This window comes from Ochotona curzoniae, unplaced genomic scaffold, assembly GCF_017591425.1.
Source record: "Ochotona curzoniae isolate NIBS_2020 unplaced genomic scaffold, NIBS_Ocur_1.0 scaffold_1852, whole genome shotgun sequence".
Classification (NCBI taxonomy): domain Eukaryota; kingdom Metazoa; phylum Chordata; class Mammalia; order Lagomorpha; family Ochotonidae; genus Ochotona; species Ochotona curzoniae.
The window spans coordinates 32446594-32465800 of record NW_024467087.1 but is presented as its reverse complement, the minus strand read 5'-3'; the positions used below and the strand labels follow the sequence as shown (position 1 = coordinate 32465800).

Genomic DNA, 19207 nt, shown 5'->3' with positions numbered 1-19207 from the left:
ATGAAAACTTCTGCTACTTATTTTTAAAAAATGATCTTCATTGTTCCTTCCAAATGACAAGCTACTTGAATAAACAGCATGACAAATAGTTCAAGTACGATACAAATATACATACACACACACACACACACACACATATGTGATTTTTGGCTCAGAGCATGTAATTCAGGGGTGGGGAACCTTTTTTTCTGCCAAGGGCCATCTGGATATTTACAGTATCAATCAACTTGAAAATTAGCCCGTTACTGATTTATTGAATTTTGAGTCCTGTCTGTTGTTGCCTTGGCAGGGCCAGACCAAAAGATTTTGCCGGCCTTATACAGCCCACAGGCCAGACATTGCCCACCCACAGTTGGTTATGTTCTGGGTTTCAGAAGCTCAACTTCAAATAAAACTGTTCCAATTTTGAAACCAAGACAAGACAAAATTTCCCCAAAGAAAAACCAACATCATACACCATAAAACTAAAATTGCTAAAATAAAGACTGAAATATTTTCTTTGTATTGTACACTTTTAAAACTGTAAATTAAAGGGTCAGTTGGAGTAGGAAGCTTCCTGAATTAGAAGAAGAAAAAGCAGAAGGAAGAGAAGCTTTTGATAATTGAGGGATAAATTTCAATATCAATAATTTTGTACTTCAGTGACCTTGATGAAACCTTAGTAGTTTCCTTTACTCATGGCTACAGTGATTCCATTTAGCCCAGGTTCTAAAATTGGAAAGTAATTGGTTTAATCAGAAAGGGTGCTGAGAAGAGTTGAGGTACATACGGAATGCATGTATGCAAGCTGTGCTGACAGAAACCACAGAAGGAAAAAGTAGTGTATCCTAAAATGGTAGATGGAATGTACTGCTTTAAACTGGGCCTGGTAAACCTACAACACTCAGATCCTACACTATGTTAGATGATTTTATAATTAATTGACCTACAAGATGTTAATAATGCTAGCTTTGGCTTTGGTAAATTAGGTCTGTTAAGAGCTTTTCTAAATATGCTTCTTAGTAGACAAAGTATGTATTACCAAAAGGAGAAAACTGACTTGGTCATGTGACAACACTTAAAAATTATAGCATGGCAATTTCTAATTAGCAATCAGGGAATAAAAGATAAAGAAGTTAGATAATGCCTTTGATAAAGTAAATAGAGCTTTATAGATGTAGATAAAGCAAATATCCTTGAGTCAAAAATTACTAGAAAATAAATGGGAGGAGTAAGTCTTCATAACTGTACACTTTCAGTCTTTTAATAATTGTGTATTTTGCTCTAAATGCCAACAAAGATGCAAATAATTTCCACAGTTCATCTTGTCATTTTTCTTTAATATCTGAAACCTTCTTCTAAGGCAATGGGTGCGGTAGGGTATATGAAAAGAAGTTTCTGCTCCTCTATGTGGCTGCCTTTAGAAGAGGTATCAGGAAATTCGTGTCAAGCCAGCTAAAGATTCCTTTCACCCTAAAATACAACCTTAAATTCCCACTTTCCCAACTGCCATCAATGACATGTTACAAGAAGCAGCATTCTCATATCCAAAAGATTAACAAGTTGTAGTCAACCTTTTGTTTACGTCAATGTCATAGACCACAAAGTTCCAGTACAAACACATGATACGAATTACTTCTTATTGCAGGCAGTTTCAAACCCAATTGTTCATTGGAATCAGCTTTATTTAAAAAGATTTCAGAGTCAGGAATTTCATCTAATGCTTAGGATGCTGGTTAAGTTACTTGTGTTCTGGATTGGATTTTGATTCCTGCCAACAGCTCCAATTCCAGCTTCCTGCCACTGCATACTCTGAGAAGAAGTTGTAATGGCTCAAGCAATTGGGTCCCTGCCATCCACATGGGAAGCCTGAGTTGAATTCCTGGCTCCAGGCTGCAACCTCTTCCCACCCAGGACATCTCAGGCATTTGAGCAGTTAACTAGCAGATTACAAAACTTTCTCTTGATCTCTCTCTCTCTCTGCCTCTTGAATAAATATAATTTTAAAAACTGATATAAATGTTTCAAGATCCACTGAACCAAGATCTACAAAATCTCAAGCCTTTGTTATTCTAAAAGTTTCCATGTGATTTCTCATAAAAACTAGTGCACAGACTGGCATTTAAGAAATACTTTCTGTAGCTGATTTTGTGGCATAACACGTAAAGCTGCTGCCTGGGATGTCAGCATCTCATATGAGTACTGGTTCATATCCCAACTGCTCCACTTCCAATCCAGCTCCCTGCTAATGGATAAAGCAGTAAAAGATAGCCCAACCACTTGGGCCCTTGACACTGATGTGGAAGACTCAGATGAACCTCCTGGCTCCTGGCTTCAGCCTGGTCTATCTGGGGAGTGAACTAGTAAGTAGATGAATCTCTGTAACTCGGCCTTTCCACTAAATAACTGAACCTTTGACAAAAATACTTTGAGTACACTCACACAATTTGTACTATAACACACATAATTTTCATGAGAAAAGGAAGTTTTTTTTAATTCTGTGCCAATCTGGAAACTGAATCATGCAACGAAAAAGTCAGGTACATATTGTTGTAAGGATACTGTGAAGGTAGGCTTATATATGTCATATCCTACATTGGCCAGGCTCTTGGCAATCAACTGTGTAGTCACCTTCTTTTGACGTAGAAAAATTTTCATTCGTGGTTTCATATACAGAACACCACAAAATGCCTATGGAACAGTGAAAGGCAAGTTATTATGTGGCATTTCCCATTCTATTAACTTCCCCATAATACACAGCCAGCAACTGAAACATATTCTGGGCAAAGATACCTTGTTTCTATACCTTGTTATACTACATCAACTAGCACATTAAAATACTGCTGACCAAACTGGCTGAACTATTTCAATGGAGACAGTGAAAAAGAATTCTAGTACAGGGTGAAAAACTTGCCATCTTTACATAACTAAAACCAGAGCTTGTTCTGTAAGATTTTCATGTTGTAGATCTTACCTCCAATTGGCGCAGAAACCTCAGTCTTACTCACCCGTAAAGAATACTCTGTTTCTGGCAGCTCAGAGGCAACATCACCAGTCTCTTTCTCTTCTGCGTCAAAGTCTGATACCAGGATATCATACTGATCTGTATCAAAGTCCAACTCAGACTTCCCATCTTTATTTCTGGGTAAAAGAGACAAGTACCAAGCTAACAAAAACTGGCTCCAAAGGACAAAAATGCACTAGGAACCCAACAGAAAAGGAATTATATGAGTCAAAACTCGGGTACCTGTATCTTTTACTGACCAACAGCGCAAAGGAACAGCCAACCAAATGGTTTAAAGATCGCACAATATTGAGGGATATTTCCAATCTAAACAAATCTCCTATGCTTCATAAAGGCAGTGATGCCAACTTCACAAGGAAATAAAAAGAAAAGGAATGTGCAATGTGATCTGATAAATCAGATGGACGTCAGCTATCTCCCAAAGTAGGATCTTAAAATAGATCGTAACTTTCTGGGTATTACTGGAGAAGTCATTTAATACCACTTTCCCTAATTGATTGAAAGGATGAACCAAAGCCTACTTGTACAAATTTCAGCAATAATATAAGGATTAATGAGATGCCAAGATTTAACTTTTTTTTTCAGAGGTGGCGGGGGGGGGGGAAGATTGTTAGATAAATGCCATATATTGGTTCTGGCTTTGTGGTGAAAAATTAAGCTGTTACCTGCAACACTGGCATCCTGTATCAGAGTACCTGTTCGAGTCCTGGCTGCTCCATTTCAAATCCAGCTACCTGCCACCATGCCTAGAAAGGTAACTGTGGATGGCCAGAGTACTTGGACCACTGCCACCAAATGGGACATCCAGATGGATTTTCTGGCTCCTGGTTTCAGCATAACCCAGCACTTGCTGGTGTAGCCACGTGGGGAGTGAACCAGCAAATGAAAGCTCTTCTCTCTCTTTCTCTCTATCTCTCCCCTTTTCTGTTAACTCGATTGAAAAAACAAATCTTGGGTTTTTTTTAAAGAATAGTATATATTTACTATGCTTCTAAATACCATTTATGTACTTATCAATTAAATACAATAGTGTCAATATTTCTTTCACAAAGACACCTCTTCCCTTAATCTTTCTCAATCACTTAGCTTTGGTTAATTCCAAGATCCTGGAATAAATCACTAATCACTGCCATAGAGAAAAAAAAAAAACATAAGATTCACTTTTGTTCCTAGAAAAAAAAAAATTGAACAAATGATATGTCATGAAGAAAATCCGCAAATTGGAACAAAGGTTACTAAAATTTGTTCTGTGGAACAATAGCCCCTCAAGACACTCTTAAATAATACATAGGCAGGTGTGTGTATGTTTATCAAATACAATTGAGAAAAATTCTTAGCCCTCAGAGTCACCTCAAGATCTTCTAGTGATTTCTCCTTCAACCTGCAGACGTCAAACTCACAGCTGCTGTATTGAAGATCTCTCCTTTTATAGAACTGGACCACAGTCACTGTGGCATGTAGTCTGTGTGAAGCCCATGAAACTCACCATCTATTCTGGACTTTTAGGATAAGCTAGATCCACACTACCTCACTCTACCATAATGCATACAGTTACAGGACCTCCCTCCTTCCCCCTTTCCACATCCAAGGAAAAGAGGCCTGGAGATTACTTTTTAAAATTGGGAAAGGTTGCTTTTAAAAATATATTTGTGTATCTAAAGGCACATTGGCCTCTGAAATCCTCCAAGAAGTTCCTGAGTAAAGCAATGTGGTAAGCTTTGTTTAAGGCGGCTTTTCTCAAACTTACTTGACTATGTAACCATTTATTTATAGAACATTTAGGACCATATAACTGAGAAATCACATACGCAGTAAAAACATGTATGTGTATAAAACTCAATGTGTATAAAGCACTAGAAATTCCTCATATGTAATACAAATTAAAATATTCAATGTTTTCCTAGTAGGGCACAGGGAAAAACTATTTAAATTATGAATGCTTAAGCCTGTCTTACTGCTTTCTTTTTATTTGTAAGTACACATATAAACTAGCATTGTTTTTTTTAATCTAAGATTCATCCTGGTAAGAAATGAGACAAAATACTTGACCTAAGGAGAAAAGGAAGAATAAATATATAAATAAGCAAACATACCAGTAACACTTTTAGTTCAAATTAAAGGTTTTAGGTTTTCATGTTTAGAATTTAATACACTTTTAAATGTATTCCATCTGACAAGTCAAGATTAAACAAATGGTAGATCACAGAATATTGCTTTATTAATTCTAAAGACACGATCTTAAACTAACCTCATTATAGTTAAAATGCATCTGCTTCAAAGATTTCTCTACTTCTAATAGTCACTCAAAAAACCCTAATGCGGAAGTCTACTTTTTGAAGATGGTGGTTGTGCTTTGTTATTCTCATTTCTTTTTCTGTCATACTTCATGTCCACTATCAAATACGCAAAACAACTATCATTCACCAACCTCAAAACAATGCCCATGAATGTGAAATACACATTTATAAAGGATCCTGTGGTTCCTGGACAATGATAAACTTTCTTGTTTATTTATGGCAATAGCCTCAGGATATGCATGTCTTCACCTTGAACATTTCACCAACAAGAACTACTGGGTCAAAACAGACCTCCAGTTCTAGCAGAAAGTTACAGAGAAGTATATAAGGAGATAGGCATTTGTGTTAAAAATTTATCTACTTTTCTTCCTCCAAAAGATCTATGAAAATGTGATTCATCACACCACCTTTGCTCATTAGAATACATCACCTCTGGAATACAATACCTGCGCATGTTCCAAATGAGAACACGAGTGCCTTTTTTGCCTGGGATTGCATCAAACTGGGCCAGCAAGTCCTTTTCACTGTTGAAAATCGAATAGTTCAAGATGGCTTCTAAACTGGGCAAGGAATCCTCAGTAATAATCATTCTTTGTAAAACCAAACACAGTCAAAGAAAATTAATATTTTAAGAGGATGCTATCAAGATGGAAGATCTGCCTTTTGAGTTGCATGTTTAGGCAAAAATATGGACATAAAGCACAGGCATTACTGCTACAAAAGAATGAATGGAAGGAAATGAGTAAAAGTGATAGAGACCATACCCAAATCAGATATTTCTACAGATTATAGTTTCGAAGGTATTATATCAACAAAGGCAGTCACAGTCTGATATTCACGCAAAAGATCAAAGTTTAAACTTTTAAACTCTTGGGAAGCAATGACTCAAACTTTACTGCTATAATTGCCCCATCAAATAACTTTGGTGTCTCACAGAAATCACAGCTGGTCCAGATACAAGGAAATGAGATATTCTGTTATGACATAAGCTGATAAATATGGTGATTTTAGGAAGATGAAAACAAATGTAGCTACCCCAAAAGGGGGGGGGGAAAACAGGGGTGCCCTGGGAAATTTACGATGAGTTAAACACATATTGAACAATAAAAAGTTCTATATAGAAAAGGCATTTCTAAGTTTTTGTCAAAGATCTATTTACTTTGTAAGTATTTAATAGAGGAAAATTTCAGTCGATTGGAACACATCTGAATATGTCTTTAAAAATTATGACATATTCAAAATACGAAATACCAAATGATAGCTGATTTTACTCTGAAGTAAGCAGTCCCCTTCAAAGTATTTAAACGAGACTCATTTTAAGCAACATTCTCCACATTCAGAAAGGATATTGTTTTGCTGGTTGAATGGAACAATTGGTACAATAACTGCTTGAGCCTGGACCCGTTCCAGATAGGTCTGTGAGAGCAGTCCGACAGTGAGAGTACTTCCATTCTTGCTGAAGACCAGAACATCCTTTCCTAGCCGCATGGAACCTGACTTGAAACCATTACCAAAGACCCCGATGGGACGATGACTCTTCTTTATTACTTTATCCGTAAAGCCAAAGCTGTAATTGCACAAAGAAAAAAAAATAAATTAGAGAGGTAAAAAGCAATCTAAGATAGGTAGGTGACAGGCAGAATGTTTGGGCTTACAGATAAAGAACGCTGGTAAAGGTCCTCTTTTTTGTTTCCTTTTGGTATTTCTGGTCAGAAACTACTAAGGTAAAAACATATGAAATTATTATGGGGTTATGGGTCAGACTTTCCTGTGTGGTTTGTGTGTACTTATACAGTAGTCTCACAACATTAAAATTACATTTGGATAAAGATTAAGAAGGCCCCCTTTCACTGGGCAACAGAACTAGAGAAAGCCTTGGCCAGTTGCCTTTCTCATCTAGAATAAATGGCTCTGATTTCTAGAAATAATCTTAGTATAAAATGAAAAGGGTAGTTACCTAGAGAGAGTAGCCAAAGTATCAGACAGTAGGACTGGTCAGGCTAATAGACGAGGCATTTCCTCATCTTCTGGAAATATGAACATCAGAGATCATGTATCTTGACGAATTCAACTCTCCACCCAAAAGATGACCCTTCCAATTCTTACCCTCTGCCCCATCTGCCGGGACAGTTCACTGAAATGTGGCCAAGAGATAAAAATAGGTAGTTCTGCCTCTGAAGAGCAGCAAACAGCTGCAGTATACAGTCTCTCTTGTTCTATTAAGGGCCTTTCATCAAAGTCACCTCAACAAACTCTGTAGCTCCTTAGGAGTACATTAATCTGAGAATCAGAACTTTCCGCTTTCTTACATTTCCCATAAAAATACAAACCAAAATAAGAGAACCTAATTAAAAATTTAAGGTAAGAAATCTAGAAAACGATCATCTTCTATCTTCCCTCACCACAAATAAAACCAATTGTAGGGACTGTCTCTCTTCAGAGTGACTAATTTTACAAGGTTGTACACTATTATTCATTCAATAAATATTTATCAAGCAGCTGGTATACGACATGTGCTGTGTTAAACATTGGAGATATAAAGTGCTAACAAAAAGAGACCAAATTCTCACACACTTGGTTAACAAGCTATGGAAGGATTTCATACACTACAGATTAGATGCTTTTCCAATATCAACAACAAAAGACTATATGCCACTATCAAGCATCACGGCCTTGGCTCTCACTGTCTTGAACAGAGAGGACTACTTCTATTTTCACTTCTGAAAGGTTGTGATTTCATGCTTAGCTCATAAGAAAGGGAATTGCCTTTTGATTTTTCTATCTCAGTGTTATACAATCATACCCATTATATCCTTCTAGTTTTCTTTACAGGAGCTTTGTTCAGTCTGCAAATAAATCCAACAACAGAGAAAGGAAATTTCAAGGGCAGTAGACCTTTGAAAAAACTAAAAGAACATTGAGTTCTTGTGCTGTCATTGAGTGCTATACATTGGTAAGTTCAAGATTCAGGCACTGCCATTCTTCTTATGTAAGAACTGGTTGAAAAACATCGGAATATTATTTAACACTTAAATTCTATATCACATGTAAAAGATATTCATTATAAAGTAGTATTCAAAGTTTAATTTTTAAATATTTCTTTATTTTTATTGGAAAGTCAGATATACAGAGTGGAGGAGAGACAGAGAGAAATATCTTATGTCCATTGATTCACTCCCCAAGTGGCTGCAATGGCTGGAGCTGAACCGATCTGAAGCCAGGAGCCGGAGCACTTATGGGTCTCCCACGCAGTTGCAGGGTCCCAAGGCTTTGGGCCGTCTTCAACTGCTTTCCCAGGCCTCAAGCAGGGAGATGGACGGGAAGCAGGGCTGCTGGGACACGAACTGACACCCATATGGGATCCCAGCATGTGCAAGGTGAGGACTTTAGGCACTATGCTACTGTGCTGGGTCCTCAAAATTTAATGTTAAACTAACTCTACAAGTTATTGTGAGAATTGTCATGTGCTGATCTCTACCTGCACTTCAGATTTAATATCACATCCAAAAACTCAGGACTGTTCTTAATCTTACCCACCCTGCAAAATAAATTTGTTTAGTCAAATTATATGCAAATTTTCTCTAATACCACAAACACTTCGATTAGATAGTCAAGGAAAAGTTAAGAAAACCAGAATAATATACTACCTCCTTAATTCCTAGGCCTTTTTTGTCACCTATCACCTCCTTTTTCCTTTCTAAGAATATAAAGCATCATTGTGTTACTTAGATGGGGGAGACCAAATGATTACAAAAAGTTGAAAAGACTAGTGTGGGGCAAGGCCAGAACCAGGATAAAAAGGAATCAAAATAATGAGAAGCTGGAAGCTATGGACATTTTTCAGTTACATTTTACTTAACTCTTCCCATGTGCTCTTTTTTTCCCATCAAGTTCCCATGCTAGATACTGTATTTAACTGTAGATCTGCAAAATGGATGCTACATACCTTCAAACACTACCTAATATAAAAGCCCTTAGCACATAATACAATTACAAGAAGGAATTTAATATAGTTTGATAACAGCTTAATAATTTTCCACAGAGCCATCTTGGCTTAGACAGGTGCTCTCTCTTTTGCTAAGGCAGTTGTGTTCTATTCTGTCACGTAAGAGATGGTGTGTTTACACATCTAGGGGGCTTGGATACCAGCTCTTCGAGCAGAATGCAAGAACAAAACAGCATGTTCATGAGAACCTTAAAATGTCAAAAGTCTAGAATCCAGAGAGGGGAATTAATTTGAACTCTGATTCAATGAAACCAGCCTTATCAAAATCCCATGGACATACAAGGGTACTTCAGATAGTTTGTGGAAAATTAAAATATAAATTTATTGTGACACAAAAATATTTCAAACACATGCATAACTTTTTCATAATATGCATTCCATTAACTTTTTGAGGCCTTTTTATACACGATAAGCACTGTTGTTACCTACATATATTGGTGATGTAATACATCATATAAAGGAATCAAAGACTGTTAAGCATACTGTTATTATCTGGCTGTAGAACAGGTGTGGGGAACTTCTGACCCAAGGGCCACACAAGGCCAATGAAATCATTTGGTCTGGACTTGCCAAAGTCAGCCTGTGCAACGGGACTTAAATTCAATAAATCTATATATCAGGCGCATTCTTAAGCTGACAATTTTGTATTGATTAAAAATCATGTTATAAATATTGCAATGGCAGTATGAAAGTTCCCCACCCCTACCACAGAACAACAAGACTTACTAAGAAATGCACCTCTGAGCAGGAGTAACAAATGGCTTCAATCTGTTGCGCTGAATTTGTTTTAATCCCTGACCTTTGAAAGAAGTTTTCCACCTGCTTAAAAAGGCAGCTGAATATATAACCCAGTAGATTCACATACTACCATCAGCAGCTAAACAGAACTGTGGACTTTAAAGGAATTTAACAATATGCCTTTTAAAAAAATTTGATCTTCATTTGAATCAATGTTGATGGAAGTAACCATTGCTGCAGTTACACAACTATTTTATCAGCCTGAGAAAAAGAGGAGCAGCATAAAGTGTTGTAAAATGTAAACAGGATAACAATGAATGTTATAAGTCAGGTCAAACAGTATTTTGTGAGCTTAATAATTTTGCATAATCACTCCCATTTTTCAAACTATAAAAGTAATGTGTCTTTAAATGTAAAACAGAAAACATACTGAAAAATAATTTTCAAAGCTACCTCTAAATTCAATTATGTAAACAGAGTACAGGAAGCAGAACCCTAAGTTAGGATCAAACTAAAGTATGTTGCGTAAATAAATGGGATCTTTTGGCTGATTCAAATTTGTTGAAGATCCAATCATAAAATTGTAAATATAGTACGTTAATAACACATTCATTAAAACTTTAACTAAAATTAATTTTTAAACAAGGATCCAGCTCAAATTAGTTAATATTATTTGGCACCACAGAGGAAAAATCTATAGTTTAAGAAATTTCTGCCTGTTTAACTTCATGGGGAATACAATTTTGAATTGATGATACTCATCCTTCACATTGCCATTTGTATGTCATTCCCAAAACTAGATTAGCTCCCTCTGTTACATGCTCTCAAAGAAACTGTATTTTTTCCATTATGGCATTTATCCCTTGGTAGAACAGCCTGTTGAGTTACATTGTTAGTCAACTGATATCTTAATCACTGAACTGTCAGTCCTTTAAGAACGAGTGTCATGGCTGTCCGGTTCATCATTTCTTTTCAGATGCCATGCCTATAGGTGCTCATTAGGAATTTGTTGAATGAATAAAAGAATCAGTCTAGAACAAAAATGGTTGCAATTATTTTGAAATCTTGCTCCTCCTCCCTCTTATAACTAGAACCTGGTTTCACGGATACAGTTCTACAAACAAAAATGGAAGGATATCAGATTTTCTGGGCTATTTGATTCCCCTGTCACTGGGATAAGGTGGATATAAGAAAACAAAGGATTTGGGGTGTAAGGGCAGGGGACTGGTACATACAGAATTGTACATATAAATATTTTGATTCCATCTCATCTATGAGCCTCAAGAGATAAAAACTGCTGATGCTGTAAGTTATGGAAAGGGCCAGCTCTCTAACTCTACCAACATACGTGAGCATATTCTTGTCTCACTTATAAAGGCTTTTCCTAAACATTCATGTAATTAGAAGGGTATGAAACACAAGGAATACAGACTGCTGAAAATGAAACATAACCACTTTCTTTGCCTAAACCTCACTTTGTTTATTGGACTAATCCAAGAGACTTCTTATGAGCAGGGACAACTACAACCACCTGCAACTGCTTACCATTTTTATAATTCTGAGCCTCCCCCACAACTCCCTGCCATTGTTACTAGTATTTCTCACATTCTAGCTCAGGAAGCCACAGGAAGGGAAATCAACAGCATCACTGAAAAAAGAAGAGAGAAGGAAACAGTGGAGGAAACACTCATCTTCCACTGAATGATATGTGAAGATAATGAAATACAGACTTAAGAGTCTCGACTTTTAAAGTAATTAAGGGAACTGAAGAATGGCAACAGAAAACTAGCACCAGCTTCACAGTCAGCAAAGAGAATTCCCTAGCCTGGCAACTTAAATCATATGTGTGAATGCCTTCTATCTTGCTTTCACAGGGTTTGAATAAGCAAACACAAGCATCTTCGTGTTTCTAATTCAAAATTGCCCCAACTGCAATGGTCGATGTGGTTGAATCTGATAAAGGAGCTGTGTTATCTGTAAACTGGAAGTCTCAGAAAAATTAAGTTTTCCAGGTCTTCACATTTGCAGTTCTTTTTCCCAAGAACTTTCCTTCCTTGTTTCCTGCACTTCTATCTCATTAAATTCTACTCTCCTGTAGATGTCCGCTTAATCGATATTCCATCCTGGGGCATCTGCCTAACCTATATGGTCAGTTTGGATTCCCTACTGACTCATCTCAACATATCCTGTGCTTTCCTATCGTTACCTGGATCACGTTTTCTTAAAATTATTTGCATAACTCTCTGCATGGCCAGCCTAGACTGTCAGCTCTGTGAGGACAGAAGCAGCAGCTGTAGCAGAACCAGTGCCCTGGCACCCAAGAGGCACTTAAATACTCTGTTGAAAGACTAAGAGACAGAACAATGCAACATCTTGAATGTATTTCATAAAACCAAAATAAGATAAAGAGAATGAAAACATTTTTTACCTCAGCATTCGGTGCAGTCTAAGAGGTGTCATGCCACATCCATCATCAGTAAAGGTTAAACAAGGTTTATCCTTGACCTCCTCAACATCTATAAACACCGTCCTGGCCGATACATCTGGATCTACAGCATTATCTGCAAAAGGTAGAAATCTGTGATATTAGATCCCACTTTCAAACATTTGACCAAAATCTTTTGTCCTGTGTCCCAAGACATGGAAACTATCTTTTATTCCCCTCACGGGTATGTTCCAGATGGTGAGCAGGGAATATTAACAGTCATGTATTTACTGAGCTACAAAGGACAACATGCATGATGGCAGATGTGGTTATGAAGCAGATTTCTAAATTTCATATAATCACCTTTCCTTTCAGGATCTATGCGATGGATCACTATTCCTAGATACAAAGCATTCTGCTCCCACTTTGTCACTTTTTGTCTGTTAAGCAACTTCATTGTGAACACATACAGTAAATAGCAGCTCAAAAGAAAGGCAGAGGCAGTGTTTTTGGTAAAAAGATTCATAGGGCCCTCATCGTCACAAGCTGCCTCCTGAGATGCCAGTATTGCGTATGGGCACCCATTCAAGACCCAGCTGCTCCAACTTACATTCCTTTAGCTGCCAGCTAATGAACTGGGAAAAGCAGTAAAAGACAGCCTAAGTGCTTTGGCCTCTGTAGCCCTAAGGGAGACGCACAAGAAGCTCCTGGCTGCTGGTTTCAGCCTGCACCAGCCCCAGCCATTGATTCATTCTGTGGAATGAACCAGCAGATTAAAGATTCATATTCTCTCTCTCTCGCCTCCTCCCTCTTTCGTCCCCCTCCCTCTTTCTATAATTCTGCCTTTCAAATAAAAAGTAAACCCCTAAAAAGTTCATGTTACACACATTACAGTTTAAGACTTTTTCTTTACATCACTTCCTTTTAATTAACAAAGATATCATCACCATACCTGTTTACAGCCTAAGAGACAGTGAAAGAGTTGGATGTTAAATATCAAAACATTCAACGACCTACCTAAATCCCAGGGATGGTAGTTAGCATGCTTACAGAGGAATACTTCTGATTAATGTTAAATAATAAAGATGAAGCTGTCTTCCCCTGATGAAATGTAGACCATAGAATTAAAGTTTAAAAATATGAAAAGTTTACATGACTCCTCCTGAGTTACATCTATACAATATGTTAATTATTTACGACACCAAAGTTGGGACTGGCCTGTGGTACAGCAAGCTGGACTATCACTTGTGATACTGGAATCCCATATCAGAGCATTGGTTGGAGTCCTGTCTGTTTCACTTCCAATCAAGCTCCTCACTGCTGTGCATGGGAAAGCAGCAGGAGACTGACTCAGGTACTTGGATCCCTACACCCACATAGGATATCTGAATGGAGTTCCTGGTTCCTGATCTCAGTCTGGCCCAGCACTGTTGTAACCATTTGGGAAACAGACCAGTGGGTTTAAGACGTTTTTCCTCTCTCTGTCACTCATGCCTTACAAATCAATCAATCATATTTAAAAATACTCCAAAGTCATAAGTATAGCTACATTCCTAACAACAGCAACACAAACTGACAAATATGTTTCATAATTATTCCTGTCTTTACTGGCTCTTTAAGCAAGAGACTTCAGCTTCTACTTCCCTTCCTTTCCATGGCATCTTAAATTGTATCACTTATTCTATATGGCTGAGATGAGTTTTCCACTGGGAATTTTCTTTACAATCGAGAGAAACATTACATGTGCTGCCATCCATTTTACCATTAACAGTATCAGTTAAATCACATGGATGTGTGGAATGCCCATCAAATCAAACAAGATGGACTAATTTTTAAGAGCCACAAAAGAATTGCCAAAGTCACTGACATAACTGCGACTGACTGTAACCTGCAAGTCTTGGGAGCAGTATGGCTTCACATATAGCCCCATAAGGAAGGTAAAGAAACCTTACACAGTCAATCTTTAATGACCTATTGAGGCCTAAGCCCCATATATGGTGGTGAGATAAGTGGGTTAACTTTTGGCGTGAGTTACAATTATATACCATGCAGTGGTGGCTTTATCAGAAATACATGTCGTTACTTTGTAAGATGCAGTATTTTCCCCTTGAATGATGGAAGGATTTAGCACGGTATAGCCACACACACCTGTTTTCAGACACTTCACTTGGCAAGCAGACCCTGAGCTGTGTTGGCACTTCATAGTCATTCCTACTGATAGACAGCCAAAGCCACTGAGGACACAACACTTGTCTATCAACAGGACTTCATTTATACATTGACAACTTTGGACACAGAAGAACTTTTTTCCAAGGCTTCATGACCATGAACAATTAAAAAACATATCAATTCTAGTTACACATGTATACAACAGTATATTCAACAAATAAGCATGTAGCCCTCCTGAAAAATCACTTGTAACATTTCCTCTTTATTGCAACTTTTACCCAAACTTTGATACATGAATTTTTTATAGGAATACAATAAGCAAATTTAACAGAGGCACTTCAAGAGTTACAAGACACATTCCAGGAGCAGCTAGATATTTTATCTCCTTGGCTGGAAGTTCATGGAGTACCAAAGAGGAGGCACAGGGAGGCCAGGGTCAGGCAAAGAAGCAGGGAGATATCAGCTGGAGAGGCAGGGAGCATGCTGTTTGGCAGGCAGTGGCAAGCAGCACTTTGCACATACTATTAATTTTACATGGTTTTTCACCTAGCCTCAACAAATGAAATTACAATAATAATGAAGTTGACCTCAACAATGAATTTACAATAAGGCACCAATCTGGTGACTAGTTTCAATCCTACTTCTTGCTGCTTAACTCTCCCAAAAGTTGCCAGCAAGTAACATGTGCTACCATATCCCAGGAAATCTATCCTCTCCCCCCAGGCCAGCTCAAGCTGCCTAGAAACATGTAGAACAACAAGAGAACCCTTACTCCTCTCCTGCCACCTCCCCCCTAGATTAGACTAGCACCTACACTACTGGATTCTGGAGTTTTCATTCCCCTTAAACAGGGTGCACTATCCCATGTGCTACCAGATCCTGGCAAGTTTTATCTGTCCCAAACCTGGACCACACCTATTCCTTAGAGGAAAGATTTTCTCTAAATTCCTCTGACTCACCACTTAAGCAAGAGCACAGGATTCCTGCGGGAATCTCTTTTACCCTCTACCTTGCTCTATTGTGCTGGTCCCCATGTAGAAACCAAGTTAGAGGGTAAGATGGATTCCCAACTCTTGTCTTTCTACACACCATTGTGACTGAAGCTTCATACCTCAACAGAACCTAGAAGGCAATTGAGAAATTACTCGGTAACAGCCTCTCAAGAAATACTAGAGGGTGAATGAGACATGGCTTTCAGGTGGTGTGTGTGTGAACATTCGAATGACCACAAGTTTGAAATGTAAAAGCTTTTTTGTTTGTTTGTTTTAATTCTTTCCTCTCCGCTGTCCTACACATCACCAGGCTCTTTCTTTCATGTGTTAGCTTTTCCTTCTGTCATTGTCTTAGCTTTACAGGGCTTATTTCTTCTCAAATGAGCTATTGTGATCAAACCTAACTAGCCTTTGCAATCCACATCTCTCTTCAATTCGCCTTACCCACAGCTGCAAGATTAATTCTCCTGAAGTTCTGACCATGACATTCCCTTGCTCAGAAAACTTCCCAATAATAAAGAGCCAAATACCACAGCTTCCTAGTCACATTCTGGTCCGAGTTCACCTTTCTAATCTCAGTTCCTACTGCTACTTGGAGTAAAAAAACACCAACATTTGAGCCCTGGATTTGACACTTAATACATATATAGCTTTGGAAAAGTCACTTAAACTCTCCGAACCTCTGCTTCCTTATTTACAGGGTAGAAAAATAGTTTTCTCTGCAATGGTAAAGTGAAAAGGCACTTGTGAAAATTTTTTGTAACCCTTCGAAGACAGGTAGATTTTCCTTTTTAATTTGTGAAACCCATGTTCCGATTAAATTCAGTGTTCCTAAGGCCTGTGTGCCCCCCTCATACGCACATGTCCCAATCCTTCAAGTCTCAGAGCTCACATATCCCCTCTTCCAGAAAGGCTTCCCTCACCCTCCTCTTCCTGGTATACTGAAAGACATAGTTCTTCCCCTTGAACTCCCACAGCATGTGGATGTATCTTCATTGACCATTTTCCACTTGGTTGTTACATAAAGCACCGACTTCTGTACATGTTTTATCTCCCTTACTGTAACAGTCGATCTATGTTGTATTCATTTTTGTACCTAGCACTGTGGCCTGTGTGCAGTGGGCGCTCGATAAATATTTATCAAATGAATAATTCACGAGAAGATTAATGCAAAAATGTTGAAGGAAAATACAAAACGAAGGCTCTAGCTCACCAGTTAACACTTTGTTTACCCACCAACAGCTGTGATTCAGTTTTAACATTTGTGTCTGTACATAAGGTTGCCTGCATGCGTGTGTACGTCTGAAATATAGAGATGGACTCACAACTCAAGACTGGAAGTGTTTTGCTTAGGCCTAGGATCTTTCTGTTAGTCCTTACAATGAAAATCATGCACAAGTCAAAACTTCAAATTCACAACTCCTTTAATCACCTGTACAATATGCACAGCACTGCACAGGTAAACGGGTTTGGTGAGGTCTAACTGCGCAGGCACAACACCTTTCTATTTCTCAGTACATTGTTAAACTTTTTTTTTTTTTTGGTCTTTTTTCCTAAGTTCTAAGCACATGAGTTTGGGCTCATTCTGCAGAGGTGCAGTGGAGCTATTAGTCTCTGTTTTCTGAGTTTCCAAAGTCACCAGTGTCACTTTTCCCCCTGCCCTTTTCTAATTACAGCAGCTAGCACCAAAAGCATACAATATCGTCACGCCATGGGCACTACAGTCAAACGAATCCTCCAAGTTTTCAGCACCTTCCAAGTAATTCTTTTGACTTTATCTCCTCCAGTTGCCCACCAACTTCTTCACCAGGATAGCTCTGATGCCAAGGTCCAAGTGCCTTCTTAAGCAGCACCTGGGACGCCTTTGGGGAACTTTGAAACCATTTTTAGGCTTTTGTTCTGTTTCACCTTGCCCCATGAATACCTTCCTTGGGTCCATTTCTGAAGTATTTATAATGAGCTCTGCAGTCAGTTACATTTTGTGTAGTGTTGCTTTTCTGCCTTGCTTTCCATACACACTACACAACACATCGCTGCTAAAGCCGGCTTTGAGGGGTCAAGCTTTAAAAGCCAAACTCGAAGGGAGGGAGAGGTGAAGTTCTCTGTGTTCATTCCAGCGGTGTGAGGGCGCTCGTGGACCACAGAGCAGGCCCTTTGCAGTTGCAAGGAGCCAAATGCACTCGTGTCATCTCTTTAGAGATGTCCCATCATTCCTAGACTTTCTTGTCTTGAAAAGTTCAAGCACTGCGCTCTGTGGAACCTTCCCCATGTCTCTACCTGCTCCTCTACAACGGACGGACGCGTAATTTGGCATCCATCGCCACCCCTATGGAGCCCAGCGGCCTCAGGAGGCGATATTTTAACAGATCTCCTCCTCCTGCCTACAGACTAAGCTATCCTGCAGTGCCCGGAACATCCCAAGCCAGAAAGAAAAACAAACAAACAAAACCCAAAAATCAATAACAACAGCAACAACAACAAAACACCCGGGAATCCTAACTTTTAAAACACACCTAGCTTGCATTGGTTTGGGTCGCTGCATCTCGTTCCCCGGCGAGAGCCCTGCTGCTCCGGGCGTCTGAGGGAGCTGGGGCGGGTCCCCAGGCCCCCACTCCAATGCCGGCCCACCCCGCGTGTGCTCGGCGCCTTGCTCTAGCGTTCGCAGCACCACGCTGGCACCCCTGCCTCTGGCCACTGCGGCCGGCTTCACCCTCGCCACTCACCTAGCAGCTCTGCGATGGCACTGAAGGGTCGCGTGTGGCTGCTGGAGTTGCTCTGTAGGTAGCGGGGGCTCATCTGGGGGCGAGAGAAGGTCCCGTCCCGCGTGAGGCCTCGGCCCGCCGAGCCCTCCCCACGCGCGCCCCGCAGCCCCGGGACCCCCGGAGGACGCGCGCGCCTTCGCCCTTCGGGGAACTCCCCCCCGCCATTCCGCCACACACACACACACACACACACACACACACACACACACACACACACACACACACACACACACACACACACACACACACACACCCCGACCTACCGTGCTCAGGCGGATCCCCAAGGCCTGCGGGGCGCTGCCCGGCCGAGCCAGCCCGCCACCGGGAGCTCCAGGGCCCGCGGAGGCCCCTCGGGACAGGAGCATTTTTTTGGCCGCCACGGTACTAGCTGGTTGCCGGCGGACTCCTCGCCCGGCCGTCCCGGAGCAGCGCTAGCTCACTCCCGCTCGCAGCAAGCGGCGGCCGTCTGAGACTGGCCCTCCCTCGCTCCCACCCGCAGCTGGCGGAGGCGGGGCGCGCTCCAGCCACCTGTCTCTGGCGGGAGGGGGGGAGGCCGGCGGCGGCGAGCGGCGGCCCCGCCCTGTCAGCACCTCTCCCGACCCGAGCACTGGCCGGGGCCGCCCCAGGGCCGTACAGAAATATGGCGACCTCCTGACAGCCGCTCCTTGATCCCCGCCCCTAATTAATTCTTGCCGTTTGCCATAGGCCAGGCCGCCGAGCGGGAAAGCGCGCGGGGTGGTGGTGGTGGTGGGGAGTGCTGGGGGGGGGGGGGGGGCTTTGCGGCGGGCGCGTGGGGAGGGGCGGGAATGAGGCC

General features: G+C 40.3%; 1 protein-coding gene across 3 annotated transcripts in view; it reads right to left on the bottom strand.

Moving 5' to 3' along the window:
* The window catches only part of MORC4 (MORC family CW-type zinc finger 4), a 60593-nt gene extending 41597 nt beyond the window's left edge, over positions 1-18996 (bottom strand). For 2 of the 3 annotated variants that reach the window (XM_040999929.1, XM_040999931.1), the window contains exons 1-7: positions 18657-18996; positions 18355-18427; positions 12474-12606; positions 6651-6868; positions 5748-5895; positions 2988-3120; positions 2542-2670 (exon numbers count right to left, since the gene is read on the bottom strand). In XM_040999929.1, the coding sequence (XP_040855863.1) occupies positions 2542-2670; positions 2988-3120; positions 5748-5895; positions 6651-6868; positions 12474-12606; positions 18355-18427; positions 18657-18758 (936 nt within the window). In that variant the 5' untranslated portion in view covers positions 18759-18996. The remainder of the gene's footprint in view (positions 1-2541; positions 2671-2987; positions 3121-5747; positions 5896-6650; positions 6869-12473; positions 12607-18354; positions 18428-18656) is intronic. The other variant, XM_040999930.1, reaches the window with a different exon arrangement.
* Positions 18997-19207: the final 211 nt, after the last annotated feature.